Here is a 24,772-nt window from a genome sequence, read left to right on the forward strand (position 1 = left end):
GCCTCTTTTTCATGTTTCTCGAGGGTTTTTTTAAAAGCTGTGCAGGGAGGAAAAAAGCAAATAGTTGTTTCCCTTTGTGTCTTGTCCTCTTAACTTCTTCGAGCAGGACCAAAGTCCCTCTGCGGCCCTGTGTTGTGTGGGCAGGGCAGAAGCAGGGCTGCGTCCCTCACCCACCCAGCCGACGGCTCTGGCAGCGCCAACAGCCACCCCTCAGCCTGCGGCTGGCGTCACAGCCACGGCTGCTCAGGATGAGAGCAAGGGACGCCAGTGCTGCTTCAGAGCCTGGCCCTGGGTTGCCGTGAGCAGCTGGATACCTCCCCACCAGCTGAGGTGACCGACTGGAGGCTCAGAAATTGTTTTGTTCCTGCTCTGCTGCTGTCTTCCTCAATGGCCACAGGCAAATCACTTCAGCCCCCTGGAGCCACTACCTCCTCCCCTTCCTCTGCCTATATGGACCGTGACTTCCCGGGCATGCGCCCAAAGGAGCTTCCCGCTGCAGGACACGGCCCCCAACCAGATCACTGAACTCAGCAGGATAAAGTCCTCCTGGCTGCAGCGATGTGGCCTTGAAATTCATAGCTAAGAAAGAGAAGAAAGGGTGAAAGAAGGGTAAAAAACAGAACTGCATGCTGAGATGTCTGAGGAAGCATCAGGCTCTCCCGGGCTGTGCATGCACATACACACACAGTCTTCTAAGAAACTACGGCCAACTAATTGTAGGGAGACTCGGGGGAGAGGAAATGAAATGAAAAATTGAGTCTGAGTTATAAAAATAAGTAATTTTTATCCTACTTGCAGGAGGCTTATATTAATTAAACATTATTACAGCGAATGAGATGGGGAGGGTTATTAAGTCTGGGGCTGGCTGTAAGTGTTCTCTCCTGTTGCCTGAGGCTCCACTGATCTCCAGATATTAATCTTCTAAAGCACTCAAATGCTGAAGAGATAAACACTTGAAATATGAAAATGTTTTTCTCCATAGCAGACACTGTGACCCTATGTCACGCCAAAGAATTTGTCAGATGTCCGTATAGGCTGCACTTAGGGCATTACTGTGTCTCTTAGAAAAATGCTGGGCACCTCAGGAGCTGAAGAGAAAAATGATGTGTGCATTTGTGTGGGGGTGATTTGTGTGTGGAGATGTAGCAGATTCTCCTCTTCCCATATGTTTCTGGAATACATATTTTCCTCTTTAGCACTGCCTACCAGGTGTTGGCTGCACGGCTTTCCAACTGGCTGGCGGCACTGCCAATCTGGCCAGTGCCTCTGCCAGGTGGCTAACAGGTTCGCCTGAATGTTTGCATCTCGAGACTCAACCTTCCTGGGGTGGGCGGGGAGAGCTGGGGGGAGCCCGTGGCACACACCGCTCCCTGGGCACGCGGAGTGCTGACGCCGGAGTCACCGGGCGCAGGGCTGAGCCAAGGCAGGTGCGGTCAGCCAGCTCTCCCTGGGAGAGCCTTGGGCTGCCTAGGCAATGAACACAAGTGCAGAGAAGAGATGGTACAGTGACACAGGCTACTGTCATATGGAAACCAGCAACTGTCCTTCATGCCACCCATGCCACAAAGTCAAGGAAGGTAAGGAAAGAGCACTAGTCCCAGAGCGAGTTCCAAGATGAGAAGCTGAAGAACTTGATCTCTCAACCACACCGCCAGAGGCAGGCCCCTTTCCATGCCAGCACATCTCAGTGAGGTCCTCCATAAATTAGGTTCTGCCACACACATGCAAATCTTCTGCTTTCAAAGCACAGAAGAGAAAAAGAGCAAAAGTCAAACAGCAAGAAGCTGGCATATTTCTGCATTCTTAGGGCTTACATCATCCTTCACTTAGGGGAGCCTATGCAAGCCCTGAGAGCAGAATAGCTGAAGTCTATATGCAATCTGAGCAACATATGGGAGGAAGAAATGCACCTCTAACAAAAGCAGAAATGCATTCTGGGGAAAAAACTTTGGGTCCTATGGAGAACATTTGGATCAGGATGTGGAACAAAGCACGGACTAGCCTACACAGTCACAGGGGATTCAAAGCCCAGTGTCTGCTTCAAGACTATCTCAAGAGGACAGTTAGTACAGCTCAGTGCCAGCAGTCACAGTCCTATAAATAAGTCATGAACCCATAAAACAAAGCATCTGAAAGCTTCCACAAAAGAAAACATTCAGCTCTGCACAGCCTTCACAACTCTTAATAGCTGTGCAATAATCAGCCATACTGTTCACATGGAGAAAGGCCCATCAGCTCCCTCTTCCCTACATTGGTATGGTATTAATCATCTTACCAGGCACAGTCTCGGGACTTGGTTCAGAGTTGCCAGTCCAGGTGCTTGTAGGCTGAAAAGACCACGTGTACCCCGTTGCCAAGTCGTGTGACCAACCACATAGATCTTCAGGGAGATCAAAGTTGCAATTGAAGTTTGCAGGGAGATGGAAATCTTACAAAGAGAAATAGAAGCGAAATAAACTTGAATTAAAAAAATGACCTACCCACGAAGGGTTGCTATTTAAAAACAGCCCCAAACTAAAATAGCTAGCAAGCCGTAAGTACTGAAGAAAGCATGAAATCTCACTCACGCTGATGCTTTTAACCTATCTCACATTTCGTCAGCTCCAGGGATCAGCCTTAAGTTCTGCATCATCAAAATGCTCACACCACATCCCGCAGCTAATCCACCAAACTAAGCAAATATAACAGCAAGTACCAAATGCTTCCAGACTCTAATCAGCACCTTCTCTTCATCCCCTAGAGTGGTCAAATATTAAATGCCTTCTTAAATGTCAGGGAAGAGTACTTCCTGAGTGCCCCTGTGCTCATCAGTTCCTGCTCTGGCCCCAAAAGGAGAATCTCAAGTACTCCAAAAACCCAGCTCCTGAGTGACAGATCTAGCCACTTGCACCAGACGGGAGCTGTCTGTCAACGTGGCGAGCTGTCACTCACTGCTTCCTACCTTGTCGTGGAAATGCTACCAGGGGAAATGTGGGGCCACTATGAGCTCAGGCTTTTGGATTCTGAGTGAAAGGAGACAGCCTCTATTTCTAGCTCTGCTATGGACTCACCACATGGTCTTTGGGCGCGTCATTTAACTTTTTATCTGTGAAACAGGAGCAGAGCTAATCCCTCTGTGTCAAGAGCTTTAAAAGCTCTGGAGAGCCTTCCTGCAGAGACAAGTCCGTGGGCAGGAGGGCACATGCCAGGGGCTGCATGTAGCAGCGAGGCAGCTGCTGGCTCCTTCAGCAGGGGAAGCAGCCATAAGGCACGGAGGCTGGAGAGATGGTCTGAGATCATCCCAAGCACTCAGCGGACATGCACGTCAGAGACCAATTATAGACGGGGTTTTTCCTGGGTAAAGAGGAAGTTTTAAATCACAGTGCTCGCAAAGCAAGCGATAGCCAGAAGGAGGTGAGTGACTCAAGCAATAGGCATTAGGGAACTTTGCTGCAAGGGGCACAGGGCTTTCTTTACATGCTCCCAGTTTGAAATAAAACAATGCAGATCATGAATCCTTTTATTTCGATGTAATCTCATACCCTGGAGAGCAGCATTGTTTCTGTTTGGCTGTCATAAATCTGATTGTCCAGAGAAACACACTCATTGTTTATGGAGTATGAGAAAGAAAATTGTTGCTAAATCTGAGGGAAGCTGACATGGAGGCTGGTTCCATGCTCCACAGCATACTCTGCTCACTCTTGCACTGGATTGCGTTCAGGAACTGTGTTGCTGCATAGACTATTGCTGGTCTAAATTTCCTTTCGGCAGCTTCCCAAATGCCTCACTGGTAGCAGGGTTGCACAGGCTCATCATCGAGGCAGAAATGAGAAGCAGGCCCTTTGAGCTACTTCTGCAACTTGCGTTTCCAGAACTGAACTACAGGAGAATCCCGCTAGGAGGTATGAAAAGGCCAATTAATTAATTGTCTTTTTAAATTTATACATTTTAAAACCCTTTTTTTTTCTTTCTTTTTTTTTTCTCTGGGACTGGAAGCTGCACTGACAGAAGTCCTAGGAGCTATCTCAAAGGACATTTCCTCATGAGATTTTTCCTTGGAGTCCTTGTGTAAATGTCCAAGCCCCGGTGCTGAGGCACAAGCTGCTGTTGTGGCCAGGGGTGTGCATCTCCTGTGCACTGCACTGTACATCTAACCCTGCACAGCTCTCCCATACCCTCTCCCCTTAATCTGAACGTTTCCCAGCTTAGATGGTCACACTACCCTTGCAAGGAGCAGAAGAATATGATGTCTGTTTTTACAGGAAGGTATCTGAGGCACAGAGGATTAGTGTCCCTGCTGTATCAGCTCTCTAGAAGCATAGCATGTGGTCTAAACTAACATTCAGCCTCTTCTACAGTCAGAAGAGGCAGGCAAGTGCCACAGATACCAAACTATCTGACAGCCATCTAAGACTGGGAGGGGCAAACTCCTGCTCACAGTTTGTACTTCCCTCTCTCTGCTGCCTGCACAAGGAACTCAGGCTGTCCTCCTAGTTTTTAAGCAGCTGGCATTAGGCAAGGTGATCCTCGTAGGACAGGTTGTCTTCAGGACACCTGCCTTCTCTGTGTGGTGTGATTTACTCGCACAGTTGTGACCTCTGTAAAAGGAGCCCTGCATAATAGGCAGTCTGAACCTCTCCCCTGAATCACTTTCTGAATTTATGACATGCAACCAAAGGGATCTAGTATAGAGGTGGCTCTAAACAGGGCCCTAAGTGAGCTGCTTCGGGTCACGTAAGGAAGCTGGGAGAGCAGCTCTTCAAATCTCATACCCTAGGGACTGAATTAGCTGCTATCTTTCTTGCTCTTGCATCCTTCCTTGATATAACTTATCAGATTTTGGCTGTTTTTTATTGTTTTTTTTTTTTGATCTCAACCTATTGCTAATAACATTACTCAAAGCTTTCCAGGAATCGGCCCCATGTATAGGAGCAAATGGGAAGATAACAGTGTTTGCTTAGCTCTTAACCCATCATTTATTGATATAAAGATGTGCTGCTCTGATACATACCCTCCTCTTCTCCACAGCTATCACCACACTCAGTTGCCTCCTCATCAGTTGGGTATGGGGTGGTGGTCTCTTCACTCTTCAAAGTAGGCACTAGCGTCTCTGCAGTGGGCTTCACGTCTGAAAAAAATGGAGTAGAGATGCTGTTTGGAATAGACCCTAAACAAAACAAACAAACAAACAAAAACAGATAGGAGGAAACAAAGCATTTTTTTTTTCTCGTGTTCTTATAATGGCAGGAAGAGATAGGACAAGAATACCATGAAATTTTCGCATGCTACAAATGCTAGCATGGTTTGAACTTGGTGTGAACTGGCTGTTTCCATATGGGAGTTCCTTTGATTTAGAGTCCCCATTGGACAAGGCTCTCCTCTAGACATACATGCTACTTTTTTTTTCTACATTTTTTAATCTACATGGGTGTTGGCAATCCTTTTGGCTGTCATTATTGGATAACAGAGATCACAGGCGGAACATCTTTTCCTTTCATAAAGGCATATGACACATGAAAAAAACACACACAACATTCCCACCGATTGTGCCAATTTATAAAACAAGTCACTCAAACCCACAAATGACGTAACCACAAATGGACCCAGAGAATCCCCTAGCACGCTCTGGCTCACTGCAGAAAGCATCTGGTTTCACACTCCGGGCTTCTGACTACGCTTTTAAAGCGTCTCTGTCCAATTTCCCTCTCTCCAACATGGCCCGTGTGAAACAACCTCAAAGTAGGTGTCAGGGGAAATTTAAGCAAGAAAGAGAAGGATATTAAGATCAACAGTAAACGACATTAGGTTCCAGCAGTCTTTCCTTTTACGGGTGCGTTAACTGGAGTACAGCAGGCTTTATTCTTTCCACTTTGAAAAAGAGGCTGCTTTGCTCAGTTATGTGTGATTGTGTTTCTTTGTCGGCACCCTTCAGGATATCATTTAATAAAGCCAGAAGCAGGAGGAAATGGCTAAATACGCTGAATATTTTCCATAGGCTCCTTTCTCCCCTTTTATTTTCCTGTTATTAAACATGTTGCACATAAACTTTTTTTTTCCACTTTTTTTTTTCCAATGGCTGTCTTTTGTTCAGAGTAAAATGCCAAATAACCTCAAAGTCTTTTAATTTGTAAGTTCAAATTTGTTACAGCCCCATAAAACTCCAAACACAACCAAGAAGCAAATTGCAAGCAGCCAGGCACAGAAAAATGTCATAAAAAAGAAGGGGGTAGGGAAGAAGCAGGTGAAGGCAACATATCAAAAGCTGCATGTTATTTAAAGCCGGTACATTTTTTAGGTTGTTGCTCTTGTATATTGAGATTTATAGCTGAAATGTGACAATGTGGAAGGACCTTGAAAGCCAAGTCCCATACGGGACACAGATGCTGAGAGGATGTAAATCAGCAGTGTTGTATTGCCCTGGACAAGCAGCAGAAATATATCTTGAAAAATCAGTTACCATGGCAGAGCTGCAACAAGATGGTTACACGAGATAATGAAAATAGCAGGGAGGACAACGTGATGTGTGAAATGGAAAGTGAAAAACAGAGGTCTCTCTTGCTTGCTTTCTCTTTCCCTGGCCCAGCAAGCGTCTATGCAACTGGTGGTAATGGATGATCAAAATGCAAAGTCACTGAACAATTGAAACCAGATGTTTGGAACTTCAAAGGAGAGTAAGCCAGCTGCAAGTGAACATTCATCAATCTCCACTCTTCAGAGGAAAAAATTTGGCAGGTCTTTGAAAGAAGCCAATTGCTTCACAATGTTTGAGCTACTAGCCAACTAGTTTGTGAGCCCAGTTGCTGCCAAGTTACCTGGTTGACTCAGTAATTAAGATGCTTGTTGCTGATAGGAAACGAAAACAGCTGGGCAGGGTACACATTGGCTTTGTCCCTCACTTGAAAATATTTTAAATCAGCTTGTTTTAATCCATCTCTTAATCTTGTTTCCAAGCAAGTACAATTGCCTGAGTCTTCACAGCCAGTTGTGCAACGTGCCTGGGTCCTCCCAGCAAAGGAAGGCTGTATATCTTGGCTGTGTCAGGGGCTGCTGCATGCAGCCAGCCTGCATTTAGCATGCAGATAAAACCATGGCTATCTCTGCTCCCCAGGTTTCATCGGGGATCTAAATGCTCTTTATAACATGGTGAATCCACAAGATTACAAGCCCTGCTCTGATTACAAAGCTGAATGCCTGTAGATCAATAAAGCTAAGAATATTTATGACTTGGCAGTTGAGTTTTAAACATTACAACGTGCAAATGATTAGAGAGCCACACTGGGAAATGACCATAAAGCACCCTGCCTGGAAAAAACATCGTCTGTTGCTGCTGATATTGAAACTGAACATGGACATAGCCATAAAAGAAAATTTGGACTAAAAATAAGACAAAAAATTGAAGCCAAATTCCTCTGTTTTTTTTTTTTTTTTTTTTTTTTTTTAAATCTGGGGGAGTGCTCAAGAGGGACTGACATGGACATGGTCAGAGGTCTTGTGCAACTGCCTCCCTTTGCAGCACGGCTGCACTGCTCTGATGTGCTGGTCAGCAATGGGCCAGGGAGATCTGGCAGCTGGAGATGCCTGGGAGCTGCAGGAAGCAGCAGTGAGGGGGTTGCCTGAGCACTTCTGTGCAGAAGCTCAGCTCCTGTTGCTTGCATGGAAACCACGGTGCTTGCCTTCCCAAAGATGATACTGTAAGGTTTAAAACAAGATTTTATCTTGATTTAAAGTTTAGATTGCCTATAATGGTTTCCCTGTCCAGGGGTAGATTTGCCATTGATTTCAAAGGTGACAAATTATCATTATTAATTGCGTGTACATGTGTTCTGTGATTTGCTGTTAATGTTTGTTATGCATCTCACAGAACCTCACAGGAGGAAAGGGTAGTAAAGACTACACAACAGGCTGGAAAAAAAGCTCTGTGTATTTTAAGCTTCTGAGAACAGGAATTCTTATAAGAAAATGCCTTCTACAGATGTGTTTATAAAATGGAAATCATACCTCTTTATCGCTGACATCTGGACACCAGATTTATATTTAAGCAGATTATTAAAAGACTTAAAAAAAGAAAAGGAAAGGACCACTAGCCCCTGGCACTGACAAGCATCAGAAACAATGAACTGTTGGGTGCATTTTTGGCTTTTGGGGATGAAACTATGGAGCAATCAATCACCACTGAGCCTCAGAAGGGTCAGAAGCACAGCCTCTATTTATCCCAGTGAGTGTTAGACAGTTTTCACCTCTGCTTTAAAAATAATGGCATCTGCAAGATGTTTCACTTGTGAAAAACAGGTGGGCAAAAGTGAACAAATATCCTTCTTCTTAGGAATGTTGTAGAGTTAAATCCCCATCCTTGCTTGCAATAGAATTTCCACATGGGGTTCAATTAGAGTTGTTTTCATGGCAAAGCCTTGTTGTGGCAGCTTGAGATACCTGTAGTAGTCACTGAACCCCTTCTGTCTCTCTGCTTGTCTTCCTACTTCTTTGTCTTATTCATTTGGGTTGAAAAGCCCAAACATTATCTAACTAACATTGAGAGTGGGAAAGCCTGCAGAACATCCAGACAAAAGATCTGAAAGGGGTAGAAGGGAGGTGAGGGCAAATGCCACTCATGGATCCAAACATTGCGCTATGCCTGGAGTCAAGGCCAGCCCCAGACCTGAGTTGCTTTTAATATGGAGGAAAAAAGATGGGCTCAGGCCACTCTGCAGGTCCTGCGGTCATTGCAGGAGTCTCCCTGCCACAGCATGGCCCCAAGGTGGGACAGCTGGGAGAGAAATAACCTTACTCTCATGCCTTGCTGGTGTAGCCCCTGATGCTGCCCCAATGCAGCCGGTGGGCAGAGGAGCAGGTGTCCTACCTGTCCAGTCGCATCCCAGCACCTCCAGGCGCATTCCTATTCCTGCTGGGGACCACCTCTCCGGGTGCACTCGGACATACTGGGCAGGAACGGGGTCAAACCTCCGGACTTCAGGGATATCGTAGTGGATGTTGCCTTCAAAAAGCTGCAGAGAGAGAGAGAGAAAAAGCACGTGATGCATGCATCCCACCTGTTCTTCACCAGCCTTGATAGTTTGGGTCTGGCAGGATGCAAACGCAGTTTGAAATAGTTTAGCTGTCTGACTCCAGGCCATTGAGTTCAGCTGAGCAGCAAGTGGGCTGATCCTCCTTGGTTCAAGGGGACCAGAGAGGCTGTTTCTAAGAAACTTGCACAATCTCTCTTGGCCTCTGCTTTATATCCAGGGGTCAGATTCTGATCCAAGCCACATTGGGAAAGCTTGTGGAACATCCACTAACTTCATGTATAAATAAAATCAGATTTGTCCTTTGGCAAATAAAGAAGCTACTGCATGTTCTAGGCTAGTGCAAACACTCAGTTTTCCTCACAGTCTAAGTACTGCCACTTTTCAGCTTGCGTGCATGAACTGAAGTCTGTAGCGAATAAACACAGGGCTATAGATAGCATCAGGCCTTCTAAGACTCATTTTTAGGATCAGGAAAAATTAAAACATACCCAAATTTTCAGAAGCAGATGAGTTTGCATAAAAACAAAGCAGGCAGTAGCAAAGAATTCATTTATTCCTCAAGCCCTCTGCCACCCCCACAGTACTAAGCAGACATATTGTTGGAGTTGCCCATAATCTGGAAGAAATATAGGAAATTTCAGGGTCACACTGGTGTGGTAAAAGGGACTTCATATATAGCAAATTTCCCAAAGAGAAATTGTGATTCATCCTCCCGTTCCAGAGATGCAACAAAAAACTGTAACACCTTTTCCCTTAAAATATGCCATTAGTTTGTGGCAAACAAAATTTGACACACCATCTTGTGGGCTCCGACCTGCAGGAGCTGGAAAGAGCAGAAGGCACACCCTCATTCCTGGTCTGCAGCAAGAAGTGAAAGGGAATTGCCATCCCTGGGGCAAGGTGGAACCTACATGCTCTAGTTCAGCTTAGGAGCAGGACCAGGAGATGCAACCTGGGGTTTCATGGTGACAACCCCAACTTCCACGATCACTGTGCAGGGAGTGGAAGCTAATTTCCCAAGACACCATCAGACTGAAGATAGTCAGAAACATATCTCATTTCGCAGCTGCTCCAAGCAGTGCCTACCTTGGCTTGCATTGTTTTGGGGTCCTGGATGAAGTCCCAGTCCTTTCCGTTCATGCTGTAGGCTACCTTAAACTTCTTCACAAAGGAGCGGGACTCGGTGGTGGTCACGCTGTCCCCGCCGCGAGCCCCCTGGATAATGACGCCCTTGATGTTCTTTGGGACACCCAGGTCCACCTGCAGCCACTCCTCCCCTGGCTGGGCTTGTGGGACACGTGGAAACCAGCCTGAACGGCTGCTCACCAAGCGGGCCATGCTAGGAGACCAGTCGTAGCCTCTGATTGAGGAGGCTGAGATCTGCGAGTCAGGGATGAGGCCGGAGAGCATCCCCAGCAGGTTGGAGCAGGGCGAATCTGCAGGGAAGGAGAGGGCATGAGCAGCTGGGGCAGAGGAGGGGAATACGTGTGGTTTTCCCTGCAGGTTTAAGCTCTGGGCACTAAGCCAGCACCAGGCACTTTACCCTCACCTCCAGGGGCTGGGTCCTGGTTCCCCTGAGCACAACCAGAGGGACGGGTGCCTCCGTGCTACTTGCAGTGACACTGCTGCTGCCCCAAGCAGCCGTGACAGCCTCTCTGAGGGTCGGGAGCACCCCGGGACAGGCTGCTGGAAGGATGGAGAGGATGGCTGAGGGGAAAAGGGGGATCCTCACCGGTGATGCGGCAGCCGTACAGCTCCAGCCTCAGGGCAATGCCGTTGTGCCAGCTCTGGGGACGGATGCGCACAAAACGTGTGAGCACTGGGCTGTGGATCTTGTTGAGAACCACCTCCGTGGCATCCTCGTTGGCCTGAAATGTCTGCAAGGGAGCGGGGACAAGAATACAATTATGTCCTCCCCTGGAGGAAAGAAATAACCAGTTCAGCAGTCAAAGCAAATAACCAGCTCAGCAGCTGAAACAACCTCAGCAGGGAAAAATGGGGAGAGGCTTTCTGGGCAGGGCCAGCCCCTGGCCAGGGCAAGCCCCGGGGCAGACAGCATGAGCTGAGCTGCTGGCAGGTCTGCACATGGGCTGCGGGACTCGCCCATACCAACATGTTGTCACACTGAGCTCCATGGGGAGCACTGTGCGCGAGCGGCGCAGGAGCAGGGAGGGTGCTGCCTCTGCCCCAGGCGCTGAGCTACATCCCAGCCCCTCTCCTGCTCGCCAGTGCACAAGCAGCCCGTCACACAGAGACAGCTTTTTGGGAGAGTTTATGATCTGACATGATATGAAAAGGCTGCTGTCTTACCAGATGGCCATAATCAATAACCACCAGATGGATGTTAGATCCACCCCTCCCTCCCATTATTCTAATAGGCCGGACAAGAACTGGGTAGCTGTGCTTCTGTTTCAGGCTGTGGTGCCATGAGGGGGAACAAAAAGGGGAAAAGAGGCGATACCCAATCTGAGGGTAATTTCCAACCCTTTTTCTGCCCCCAGCATAAAGCACTAACGCTCCCAGACTGAAGCTGCACGCATTCCTCTCTTTCCCTCAAAGCACACAGGCTTTCAGGACAGGGCTAGAGCATCCTCTGATCTCAGCCAGGAGCACCAGACGCACTGAGATGTTGGCTGGGCTCTTCTGCAGTCTCCTACCCTGCATATGCCATGCTAAGCACAGGAGCTTCCGCTAAGTTTATCACAGAGCGAAGCAAGAGAGTGCAATCTCTGGCACTGATCTCCTGTCAGAGGCAGGAGTCAAACAATCCAGCCGCAGATCCCTGTGAGTCGGGACAGAACAAGGGGTGAGGCTGCATGCTGGCCTCTCGCCTTGAGCAGGAGTTAAGAAGCATTTTATAGGTCTCCCACTGTTCCAGGTCTGCAGGCAGCACATGTTGCTGCTCTCCTCCGAGGATCCAACACGCTGGGGTGTCTGCAGAGAAGGACGTGGTGCTCGCAGCCCCACAGGCCGCACGGGGCTGCCGCCGCACAGCACGGTCCTGCCGTGGGACGGCGGCGTTCCTGTCAGGGCCGGGGAGCTGCCCGCAGAGGGCTTCGCTTGCAAATCTGGCCGGTAATTAGGATTTGGAGCCGATGTGAACTTGAGCAGAAATGCTAATCTGGAGAATATGCATCATGCTGCTACTGTTTAGCAACACAGCATGGTTTATGTGTTTTTAATATCCTATTTTATCCTGTCTGACCCCACTTCCCATCCCTTTCCTTGCTCAGTAGACACCAAATACCCTTCCTTCCAGTAGGAGGGCTGTGAGAGAAGTGGTTACTGTGAAATGCTCCTTAGGCGTGTGTGTGCGTGCCTTGTACACATGTAGGAACACACACACACCCAGGCTGAAAGGACACATTTCCACACCACAGCACAGCCTCCAGCTTTGTGTTGACACACAAGCTGACACACAACACCTTACCTCTGAACCTAACACCGGAGGACGGGAAATGTTTGTCTGAGCCTGTGCCACAATTTTAGCACGGAGAGGGGCACCTCAGGTCAGCCCAAAGGTGCCCCTGTCCCAGAGCAGCTCCTGTCGGTGGCCCCAGCAGACCCCCGGGTGCAGCAGCCTGGAGGGAGCCTGCTCCTGGCAACCTCCCCCTGCTTCCCGCAGGCAGCAGTCTGAAGACTCCACGAGCCAAAGGTTGCATATGGACCAGCATGTTTAACAGTCACTGATGAGGTTTGCTGCTCTTTTTGGTTTAACATATTTGCAGCTTTGTTCTTTTTTAGCTCAATTCACACATACGAGCATCAGGGGCCAGAATCCAAATTTACACCAATGTAATTTGTTGCTGACTTCTGCAAAGTCAAGCTTGAGAGAAAGCAGAAGCAGGACTGAGCCCAAAAATTTTATCACTACCACATGCGTTGCTGAAAGCATCTCTTATGTGACCTCAGTCCCAACCACCTGCTTCCAAGAAGAGCAACCTCAGTTCTGCTTTGGATTTGGGGCCCAGTAATTTCCTCTGACTGGCTCGCATTCCACGAGCGACACAAATCCCAACTGGGGCCTTACGGCCGCAGACTCCCACTTCCCGAGGGCAGAAGTGCCACCTGACTCCCAGCTCCGGTATCAGCTGCCTTGGCAGCATCTGCCCCGACATACCTTGTTTCTGAAAAGCCCCAGCTGGTCACAGCAAGTCGCTGCTTCCAACCAGTTCAGCACAACAGAAAGGAGCCCAGTTTCCAGAGGGCAGGTGCTCAGCACTTAGAAAAGCAGGGTCCTCCTGCACACCTGGCCTTTAAACCTCTTTCCCCAGGCAGAAGGCACCATGAGCACGCAGCTCCGCACGCTGCTGACCACAGCCTTGTCCTCAGCCCATGGTTTGACCATATCACAAACGCCGCTCCCAGAGCCCAAGAGCACTGCGGAGAGCCCCGTTGACTTGAACAGGCTCTTCATCCTGCCTCAAATTAGCACTCACGGCATGGGAAGAACTAGCAGGAAAATGTGTGAAATCGGGAGCGCCAAGAAAGCAAAGATTTCTTCCCCCTTACCAAAATAGAACATTGCTATTCTTCCCATCCTATCTGCTTTCCTTCCCACTCAGCACATATTTTGAGCCAAGTCTTTGGATGGTGTAAATCAACATACCACCATCGAAGTTGAAGAAGTCACACTAATTTACACCAGCAGAAAAAAAAATCTGGCTGCAATCTAGGGATATATGTATACACACACTCAACAGAGAGCACGCACGCGCATGCACACGCACTCACTGACGGGTGACGGAGCCAGAAGACGGATGGGAAAACCACTAACAAATTAAAAGCACCTTCCAAGAAGCAGCCAAGGGAACTCATTTTCACCGCCGCATCAAAAAGCCACCAGTCCCATCCCCACATACTTTATGTTTACTTCCCTTCTAGTCCAGTCGGCAGGCCTACACATACAATTAAATTGATAATCAATGCAGCTTAATTAATTTGCTGCAGAAAGCAAGTGGCAGCAGAAGACGCCCAGGCAAGGGGAGGGTCGGGCAGGTTATCCATGCACGCACGCACGCTCCCCACCAGCACTCACGAGTCGTGTTTCTGATACTTTGCAACTGACCCGAGGTGACAGGGGCACTGCTGAAGCTGCATTAGTGCCAGCGGGTACGGAGCTGTGCCAGCTGCGGAGCAGGGTGGGAGACAAAAAGAGCCATGAAGTCAAAGAGGCAGTGCATCAGGGAGGGGACAGCAGGCAGCCTCTCTCCCACTGCATTTGTAGTGCTGCTTGGCCACTGCGCAATTTCTTGTGGAGCTAAAGAAAGCGGCTTGGGGAGGTAGAGGAGAAGGCCAAGGATGGCAGCAGCTCTGCCTTCATCCGTATGTATGTGTCTCTCTGGACCCACTAGATTTATGGCAGGATTATGTTACTCCCGTGGAGACAGAGCCCTGGAACAGAGCATGCTAACAGGATTAGGGCTTCAGGATTTAGACAGAGAAGCATGAAGGAGAAAAGTAGGGAAGATTATTTTTCTTCAGATAGGGAAGGCACAAAATGGGGCATGTTTGATGGTGGGAGGATTCTGGCTCAAGTGGAGGGTGGATAGTCCGGGATTTATTAAATCCAGGAACAAGGAGGTAAAAGAAAAATGATACTTGGCAATAGGCAGTGAAGCACAGCGGCCAGGGCAAGGTACAGTGTGCGGGGGTGGGTTTGCCAGCATGGTGCCTCTGAGAGACTCCACTCAGATCCGGGAGCCACCAGGGACACGATGAGCAGCACTCTACTAGCCTGCACAGGAGATATCAGGCTCAGAAATACAAAGCTGCAGCTGTGCTGGAAGAGCCGGGGCTGTAATTTTCCCCTGGTACTGCACCAAAGGTGAACGCACGGGGCTGCCTTTCCCAAAGCCTGATGTCTTTGTCCTGCCCGCGAAAGCAACAGAAGCAGGCTGGGACCAGGGGATGCTTCTGGGCAAACTCTGTACCGTGATGTCTCTGTGCAGAAGCACTCGTGGCCTTCTGGCCGATCATGGGAGCTTTTCCTGAGTTTTCCAGATAAACAAGCCACAGGAGTGAAAGCTTTTCTCGCTCTCCCCAGGTGAATAAACACAGGAGACCTCATTAAGAACTAAAAAGACAGAGGACTGCTCCTAAGGGAAGGCATGAAGGTCTCCAAAGAGTCATCCTCAACATCCTCTGCCAGCACCGAACACCTTTGATGTCCCCAGCTCCATGCAGAGCTGAGATATTGCTGCAGCTCTGCAGCAACTCGACCTGCCTCCTCGCATCCACCTGAAACACTACCCAGGAAGGTTAGCTGATAAAAAGCACAAAGTTACCAAAATGAATCAGAAATTGAAAATGTGCATCAGCTGGATCTTTCTGCCATTTCTCCTCCATTGACTTAGATTCTCAAAGCAAAAGTTTCAGGTGCACTCTTCCCATTTTACACCAGAAACAGAAACAGCGAGAGCGCTCGTCCCGTCCCTCCCACCACACGATCCCTGCAATACGAACTCCGCAGTTACAAACGTGGAGCGGCTCAGACCACATGGGAGCAGGAACCCGAGACCCTGCAAAGAAGGAAGTGGATCAGAACGGATGAGCACTTTGTTTTCCAATAAAGTCCTCACCGTTGAATCTGCCTGAAGAAAATGGCCAGAAACAAAAGGCCAAATCCTGCCAGGTGCTCTTTTCCTTCCTAGGGTTCAAGAGCCAGATAAGATCTCAGCACAAACTGCAGGGTCAGTGCCTGGAAGATAACCTCTGGGGGCCATCGAGCCCCAGGTGACACAGCGAGACCCATGATGACACCGCTGCCTGCACACAGGGACAACAGCCCTGGCCCCTGCAAGCTTGGGCACGTTTGCAGGGGGTTTCGTCCCCCTGCCACGTCTGCAAGCGCAGACACCCCCAAAAGGAGATGAGAGCAGGAGCATCGCTGTTGGTGGCACAAAGAGGACTGGGGCTTCTGGCTATGCAGCTCACTGCAGGATGCAGCAAGGAGGAAAGAGCCAGTGTGGCTTTTCTGGGGTTGGATTTGCTTAGACCTGTCCCGAGGGGATGCTCTGGTGGGCAGTAAGGGGCAAGTGTGGTGGCAATACGTGGTGGTGGCCGCTCTCCTGCCTATCTCCTCTCTCAGGGGACACATGGGAAGACAGCTCCGCACCTTTGGTCCCACGTCCCGGCAAGGACTGGGCACCACCCCCAGACAGGGGGACAGCAGTGCTGTCCGGGCTTTGCAGGGAGTGGGCTGCTGGGCTGGCGGGGAAGTCCAGCAGAGGTGCAGGGGGCCAGGGAAGGTGTGAGCTCAGTGTGAGCTCGGCGTGCCTCTCCTGCCGGCTGCAGCTCCGCTGCCTCCCCAGCCCAGAGCGTGGCAGCGCTCGGCAAGGAAACAGTCCCGCCAGCCCCGTCTGCCGTGAGCGCATATTAATCTTGTTTTCCGCCGCTCCATCCTGCCTTTCCCATTTCCCTCGCCACGAGTGCCAGCAGCTGCGGATTCAAAGGTGAGCCATCACGTTTCGCAGGGAAACAGCCTGGCCCCACTCCTCCCAGACACAGCCGGGAGGGGAAGCGGGAGAAGAAGGAGGGGAGGTCAGAGCTCCCCATCCTCTGTGTCGTCCTCTGCCCACCCCTCCTGCACTCACTGGTTTTGTCTTGCTTTAGTTCCCTGATGAAGACGTAAATGTTAGCTGGCCTGCCTGCAGCACAGCAAAGCTTTGCTTTTGGCCCACACAGGCAACAGGAATTGAGAGCAGTGTTTGATACACCCCATATGTGTGTGCGTGCATCTGCATATATATATATATACTTATCTATATGTGTGTGTATGTATGTGTGTATGTGTGTATATGCATGTACAGAGGACTGGAGTCCCTGTCTGCCTACCCCATCCCCTCCCCTCCCCGCTCCTTGTGGCACCAAATCAAGCTGCGGCAGACTTGACAAATCTCCTTGGCATGGCTCACTCCACCATTGCAGCCCGCAGTGTGCAGAGCACCGCACTGACGCAGGGCGGTACCTGCAAGCTCAATGCAGACGCCGGGAGCTTCCCTCGCGCAGGAACGGCTGAGATTAACGGGGGCCGGAGCCCCCCCCCCGGCCAGGCCTGTGAACGAGGGGCTTTCCCCTGGCCCCACGGCACAGTGCCTGGGCTGCCTGAGGCTGGTCGTTCAGCGGGGAGGGAGCGCAGTCCCTGACTGAGGGGTAGGCACACCACCAAAAAGCAATTACTTGTGTTCCAGCCTGGGGAGGTGCCTGCTAAATTGAGGCCAGAATGTGGGAAAGAGGCGAGACTGGAATAAAGGAGTGAAAAAAGAGAGGTTTGATTTTATCCTCCCCCCGCCCCCTTTTTTTTCTTCTTTCTGTGAAGAGAGAAAGCAGGACAGGAAAGAGCTGATGGGGCTCAAGGGCCAAACCCAGGCATGGTGGCAATGCACGTGGCTGTGGGACTGCTCTGGGTCGGCACCAGCCAGGCTGTAGGGCCCTGCTCTCTGCGGACCGATGTACGCTGCTCTGGCAGTGCTGAAACCAGCTGTGTGCCATCCTGCTCCACCCCAGCTGAGGACCAAGGGCCTGGGATCACGAGGATGGGAAGTCTACTGGCACAAGTGACCAAAATCACTCTGTAGGACAGATTCCCACCTCAGTTAGACTCCCAAAGGCGAATTTCTTGCACGTGGCTATTGGAAACGCCAGCCTGGCTGAACTGTTTAGCTCATCTTGCTAGCTGGCGCGTTGCCAGTCTCCTGTCTGCCTCGGCTGGCAGCAACGGCCGCAGTGAGACCTCACACTCACTGGTGTCTGCGGCCTGCCCAGCGCGAGGAGAGATGGCCCTGGCTCACAGGAAGGCCTGCTGCAGCCAGTGGCCTCGGGGAGACCATGGAGCCTCCGCACGAGAGCGCGGCTCCGCCGTACAGCATGGCAGGAGCTCTGCCATGAGCCGCAGCCCTGGGGCTTGTCCCGGGGGAGCTGGTGTGTCACGACCCGATGGATGCAATTTATCCGGCAGCAAGCGCCAGCGCAGCCAGTCTGAGCCAGGGGCTGACTCTCCTATGGGATGCTCTGCTGTCCCGTGTGCCTGTTTCCCTACCTCGAAAATAGCACTAACACCACCTCCCTGGCACGCGAAGAGCTGAAATGCTCCAAATATTGCAGGTATGAAGCCTTGCTAGGGGCCTCAGCATGGCAGGGACTCGTTCTGGGATGCAGAGTGAATTTGAACCACTTGTGGGGAAGGGGAAATCGCATGGCCCGGAAGGGAAGGAAATGTCTGGATGAATCCTGGACAAGCCAGGCTACTGCAGTTCATGCCAGCAGCGCCTGTGCCAGCAAAGGGAGGGGACAGTTAATTTAACAGAAGTGCTGAGGAAGCAGAAACTGCTGGGACGTGCATGCGGGGGGAGGCAGGCGGGCCCCCGGCCACCCGTTTCATACAGAGAGATCAGGGCACAGCAGCGGGGAGGACCTGAGCTGCAGCAGCAGCGCTGGTGGCTCCACAGGAGAGCAGGAAAAGGCTTTTCCAAGGTGCCCTTAACCAGGGGACAACCACACAACCAAGGCGAGTGAAACAGCAGGAGCAGCCCAGCACCATGGCTGCCCTAACTCCACGGCTGGCTCTCCCCACACAGCAAAGCTCCTGCGCAGACTGCCGCAGGCTCGCCTGGCCACGCAGGGCTTGGAAGGGCCAGACACCCTCTCCCCCCTCGCTCCCATCCCCGTTAGCCTCCCAGGAGCATGGTGAGAGTACACAGCAGCTCCCAGGGCTCGATGCACCACTGCCGACTGCGCCTGCTAGTGCAGATCCCAGAGCTCTGGCAGCCTGAATTGCTCCTCGTTATTTATTGTTCATTTTGTTCTCTGGGATGGTGTGATCCCCTCTTAGGATTTGTGCCCTTTCATTTCCAGGCCTCAATAACTCCTGAACTACAGTTTCATGTGGTTTTGTGATTGTTAACCCAGCATGCAGACGGGGCTACGGCCATAAAAGCTCAATGAATCTTGTATGGCAAAACACAGGCTGTGAAAGCATTTTCTCCTTCATTTGCAGTCAAAGAACATACTCTCGCCACCACGAAAGATGCAACAGCAGCCAGGTTTTCCAAGGAATCGTGTTTCCTCATTGCTGTGCAGAGGAGAAAGGACTATTTCTGCTCAAAGCATCATCAGTCTTTTAGCCCTCATCAGTAAAAGGGTCCCTCACAGATTAAATCCTGCAGTCCTGTAAAATCATTATTCTCTTCCCTCCCATCGACTGCAAGACCCACCACGGCACATACAAAAGAGACAAAAAGGCCTTTACCTTGTGGTTTTTGCCATGGCGATACATCATCCAGTCCTCCCCATTGGTGCTGACCTCCAGCTTGTAGGTACGGACATAGTACCCGTTCTGGGTTTCCCTGGAGATGGCACCCTGTGTGGCGATGGCTGTGAGCACAGTCAGGAAGTGGAGGTCCACCTTTCCAGGGGAAAAAGGGACAAGAGACAGAGTGGTGAGCACTTGAGAGCCCAGTTAGCTCCTGGCTAGTTTTTCTGACCCATGAAAACATGCAAATGCTCCCTCCATTTGGGGAGGCACACGGGAATGTAAGAACTGATGTCAACAGGCACAAAAGCCCCAGGCTGACTTCAGCAGGATGCTTGCAGGTAGGACCATGGGACAAGCGTAACTTGTCTTGATGTCTGTCCATACGGCACCATCACAAAGCTTTCTTCCTGAGTCAGACCAAGCAACAGGATCTGCACAGAACCTGGAAGCTCATGTCCGTTGAAACAGGACAAGGACTGACTTTTCCATGTAAAATAAAAGCATGATGCCCAATTAGCAAGTGCTACAGTTCCTGGATTTCCCTTTCGTGCTTTTCTTTTTTTTTTTTTTTTTTACAGTGTGGGTTAAGAAAGGTCACCAGAGCTGGCTTGGTAGCACTGCCATGAATGAAGAATGAGGTGTCTGCCTGAGGCGGTGACATTCACCACCTCCCGTTCCTAGGGCCCTTCAGCAAGCAACGTCTCACGGCAATGAGACACAGCCGGAAACCTCATGTGGACACAGACTGTGGATCTAACCAGGTCCTAGGGAGAGCCTTGGCTCTGACAACCCCCTGCCTGACATTCAGCCCGCTCACACTCCTCACATCGCTGATGAGATAAATATCATTTTAGCTGTTTTTCCACGTGCCTCCTGGAGACGTTGGTCCTCAGGCCAGTGGCAGTCAGTGGCCCTTGTAAGTGGCCGAGGTCTCTCAATTTCTGTCAGTACACTGGAAAGTCCATCAAAGTTTTGGGCAGGAAGGAGGGGGGGTGGGAGAAGGACAGTGGGTCGAGCCAGCCCTTGTGCAGACTAATGGGAGAGCCAGCCCATCTCGTTTCATGGAGGCACCGCAGCTCCCCTGCTGTTCACTCCCCGTGAGCCACACAGGCAATAAAAAATTCAACAAGCCTTGTGGTCAAGGGTCAGTTTAACAGCACGACACTCCATTTGGCGGGGGACGAGGTGAGGGGAGGGGAAAGCACACAAACCTGGAGGTACTCTTTGTTGCTGTCTACATTGGGGGTCCAGCCATTGTCATCGCTGTTGAGCCGGCTCTGCTGGGGTGTCCATCGCCCATCTGAGTAGGTGGAAGAGGCACTGATCTGCATGTTGGAGATCCTGCCAGACTCCATCCCCAGCGGCACGTTGCACTGGAAGTCTGGAGCGGGAACACACACACACATACACGGATCAGCTTACAGTCTCTGCATTTCACTCCCAAGTGGAAGGCAGCCCTGAACTATCCTCCCCAGCTAACCCCGAGCGAAGCTGTCTGCCTGGAAAGATGAGCAGATCTGTACCATCTTGTGTGCTGTGCATGTTCACAGATGGCACTGCAAAATTAAAGACAGGGCAGCTTTATGTTTGCCTGGCCCTCGGAAAATTAATACAGTGCGGATCTTTCTCCTTTTCTCTATTTTGTCTGCCTTTGCACAGTTTTGACACAATGTTCTGCCCCTTCCCTCTCCCCACCTCCATCAAGATGCCCCAAGTCCCCTTGCCATGAAGTTCTTGAAGGCTGACGGTGAAAACTAAGCACTGACAAGGCAAGGAGTGTGGGCAGGCACAACAGGAGGGCGCTCACTGCTGTGCTGCCAACAGGGACGTCAAGGCCTGGAGCAGGCAGGTCTAATGGTTTTGCGTGCATGTGAGAGCCTGGATGTGTGTGGATGCGTGCGTGCGCTATATGGGAGGTCAGGCTCATGCGCATTGACCAGCCACAGACATGAAAGACTCTGGCATGCTTTTATTTGTGTTTCCTCACTTCTAAGGCTTTTGAAAGTCACAATTAGCCCAATCTTATTGCACATCTCATATATTTTATGGCAGCTGTCCTATAAAAGCAATAACAAAGAAAACAGTGATAGGAAATACCGTGTGGGACAAAGCCCGCTGCTGCTGTAAGCCAATGGGGCTCCACCAAACTGTTTGTTTTTAATGTGGCCAAGTCAACCCCGTGTGGAAATGATGGACCAAGTTAAGATCTCAGTGGTATCATTAAAGTTTCAGTTTACACCAGCATGAATCAAAACAGGCCTAACCCTTTAAGGGTTCTTGTGCTTGATTTCTCAAGCTTTGTGTCTTATTAATGTTTTATTTCCCAGACTTTTTAAAGAACAGAATAGAAAGGGGATTAAAGAACAGATCAACAGAGTGTGGAAATATGTAACGGTGAAGAGCTCGTGCTTGTCTGTAACTCCCAGAGTCTCAGCAGAGACGTCCTTAACTCAGCTGTGGAGCAAGAGGCTGTAACCCAGCTGCCCCCAGCCTTGCACAACCCCTTCTCTACCCTGCTCTCTGTCATGGACTCAGCCTAGGGGCAGAGACCTCCTCTCTTTCTCTGGGACTGAAGGGTGTCCTGAAGGCTTCTGTTGTATCACATGTTCACTGCTAACAGAGGTTGAGAACTGTAGCTCTGATGAAAAAATATGATGGGAAAACCAACTGAATCTTTCCTAGCCTGCAAGTGTTACCACGAAGGATCATTCTCAAAACACACAACTTTTTGTCCTCACACCAGTTCAATTCATCTCCCTTAATAAGGGATTAAAAACAAATTTTGGTTTGAACTTGGAGCTTTAGGCATTTCTTAATTAGACATGAAATTCCAATTTGTACTTCGGGGCTGCAAATTTTGGGAAAACTGTAGAGATTTTCCCTAATGTTTTAATGATTCTGCCAAACCCGCTGAGCTGAAGTCTTACCCTAAATCCTTTGGGCTGAGCACATACACAAAGGATTCTATCCCAAAGTAGTGAGAAGACTTTGTGAGCAAGTGAAAAGTTTAGGAAAGGTCTGAGAGCGTGATTCTTCCTTAAATCTCATTTCTGTGAGAAACAGCAGACAGCATAACTCTGTCACTATTGCCAGTGGGGAATGAGCCCTTGGACACGCTTCTGCCTGCCACACTCTTGCAAGGGAAGAACTTGGGTAAAACAGGCAACACGACTGCCCAAGACACACTTCCACATTCCCAACTTACTTTCAGGAACTTCCTGTTGGATCAAGTAGTACTGAGCAGAGAAACCATCTTTAGCCACCGCTAGGTCAGTGTGGAAGGTGAGCGAGAGGACGCCGGTGGTTGAGCGGATGTCCGATGGCATCTTAGTGCCACAGTACCTGCCTATCAAGGGGCCAACTGCAAAAGAAAGAGCAGCAAAGGTAATGCCTGCCTTTCCACCAGCTTCCTGGGTCAGCAGCAGATTGGCATCTCTCAGCGGGGATGCCTTTGCAGGACCGATTGGGATGAAAGAAAGGCTTTGGGGATGTGCTATTTTTTACATCCGCTGGCCCAGTGCCAGGCGGCGTGCTGTGCAGAAATATCCACTGCAGCAAACATTGCTCTGCAATTGCTGGGAAACGCTCCAATTTGCTCTATTTCACAGTGTTGGTACAGCGTAGGGAGATAAGCATGCATGAACTCTCTGCCCTTCTCTTAGCGAGGACCAGTGGCACCTGGGAGTGTCCCATGGGACTCTTCAGATCAGTGGTTACAGCAGAGCAGTAGTTTCAGGATTAATGCATGCAGCTTTCTGCAAGCACACCATTCCCATGGACAACCAAGGAGTGCCCCTAGTGGGGGGCAATGCTGCAGCCACGTCTAAGGTTAGGCACCTTTGGTCTTAAGAAACAGACCACAGAGTTTTGGAGCTTTGTGAGACACTAAGAGAAGCTGAAGATGCTGGCATGGCACCCCAAGGCTTACCTTGAGGGATGCCATCCCAGATGTCCAGCCAGTCGTACTTGCAGTCTCCCTCGCCTGCCTGCAGCGGATCATGCTCGAGGTCAAAGAGCAGAAAGTGGAGGAGGATTTCTGTCTTTGGCTTGGCTATGATGGTGAAGACACAGTCCAGGTTGTGTGGATACTTGTCAGGGAAACCTGGAGACTCAATAGTGCCATTGGAGGCAGTGAAGTTCCTGGAACAGTCCTCGGAACCTGTAGTGGCAGGAAAAAAACCACAGTCTTAACAATGCAGCGTCATCCTGACAGCTTGACATGCTGTGGAACCCCCATTTTGATCTTTGATGGGTTGTGCATTCACTTCTGGACATTTTCTGTGGCCCAAGAGCTGTGTGAATTGCCTGGAAGGACGGAGAGTGTGATTTTCAAAGCTTTCCATGGGTGGAGAAACAAAGTCTGTGCACTCACTGGAGTGGACAGTACGTGTCTAAATACCTAAGACAGCTCTGGAAACATAACCCGTATGCCTCTGTTGATCCCCTTGCCAATTACTCCAAAAATGGGTCTAGGAGGGAGATCCCTCCAAAGTCTCTCAAAGCCAGGGCTGTGATCTGGCAAACCAACCCCTGCTGCATCCTCCATGCCCAGGGGGTGGCCCTGGAAGGCCACGCTGAGCCAGGATGGGCTTCCCCTGCTAGCCCCTGCAAACAGTGACCTGCTGGGAGACCTGGGTCCCCCACCCCAAAGCCCAGATGGAGGAGCTCCCATCCAGGGAGGGGGCTCTCCTGGGAGGGGACAAGAGAAGAGTAATGGGAACATGGTCTCTCTGGAGAAAGCTCTCCCTGGGGGCTGGTCTCCTGCAACCTTTCTCCCTCTGGCAGGGACATCTATGCCTCAGTTTCCTCTTGAGAAAATCAGGAAGCGCAAATATTTAGACAGCAAAAGGACCCAGAGGGGCTGGGGAGGGCCAATGTCTCCACTGTCAGCTGGAAGCCTCGGAAACCCTCGGGAGGCATGCGGTCAGCCTGCGGTGCCCTGAGCCCTGCAGCTCCGCAAGGGTGGAGGGGCAGCTCCAGCATACGTCTGGGGCGAGGCGGGGGTAATGGGGGCCGTGGCGGGGGGCTCTGCTGAGAGGGGGAACAGAGCCCTCTTTCTCACAGACTCGGCCGTCCGCACCAGAAATGCAAGTTATTTCTATCCTTAAGGAAGACCTTTGCATTGCGAGTCGGGCAGACAATGTTGCCTCTTATTTATTACTGACCCCTGCACTGGCCCCTGCCGCAGCTCGGTGCCCCCTCTCAGAGAGCCAAGGTGCCTCGGGGTGGCTGGGGAAAGGGGAATTTGTGACTTATTCATACCACGGTGACTTTGAAACTGCTGCTCTGTGGAGGCAGGACAATGGCCAACAGAAATCTACAGCCTGGAGCTATTGGAGGGGAAAGGAGATGTTGCAGGGGCTTGCGGCCACGGCTGCAACCCGACGTTAACAAAGGTTTCTGCTTCGGTTTAGCTGGGACACCCGCCTTCTCCTCTGCAAACCCTTCTGCTCCAGCTCTTCCAGGCAGCACGAGCCTTCCCAGGGCTAATGGGAGACTTGTTATTCAGTTCAGC

General features: G+C 50.4%; 1 protein-coding gene across 7 annotated transcripts in view; it reads right to left on the reverse strand.

Annotated features, from left to right (window-relative positions):
- NRP2 (neuropilin 2) overlaps positions 1-24,772 on the reverse strand; it is an 86,837-nt gene that overhangs the window by 30,742 nt on the left and 31,323 nt on the right. For all 7 annotated transcript variants that reach the window (XR_013953787.1, XM_080600367.1, XM_080600365.1 and 4 more), the window contains exons 4-12: positions 23,186-23,416; positions 22,463-22,618; positions 20,469-20,638; positions 19,252-19,407; positions 10,735-10,879; positions 10,089-10,438; positions 8,837-8,981; positions 4,991-5,107; positions 2,276-2,428 (exon numbers count right to left, since the gene is read on the reverse strand). Coding sequence is in view for 6 of the 7 variants with exons in the window: in XM_080600367.1 (XP_080456493.1) it covers positions 2,276-2,428; positions 4,991-5,107; positions 8,837-8,981; positions 10,089-10,438; positions 10,735-10,879; positions 19,252-19,407; positions 20,469-20,638; positions 22,463-22,618; positions 23,186-23,416 (1,623 nt within the window). In the remaining variant the exon portion in view is untranslated. The remainder of the gene's footprint in view (positions 1-2,275; positions 2,429-4,990; positions 5,108-8,836; positions 8,982-10,088; positions 10,439-10,734; positions 10,880-19,251; positions 19,408-20,468; positions 20,639-22,462; positions 22,619-23,185; positions 23,417-24,772) is intronic.

The sequence above is a fragment of the Anser brachyrhynchus genome, assembly GCF_964034855.1.
Source record: "Anser brachyrhynchus genome assembly, chromosome: 7".
NCBI classification, from domain to species: Eukaryota; Metazoa; Chordata; class Aves; order Anseriformes; family Anatidae; genus Anser; species Anser brachyrhynchus.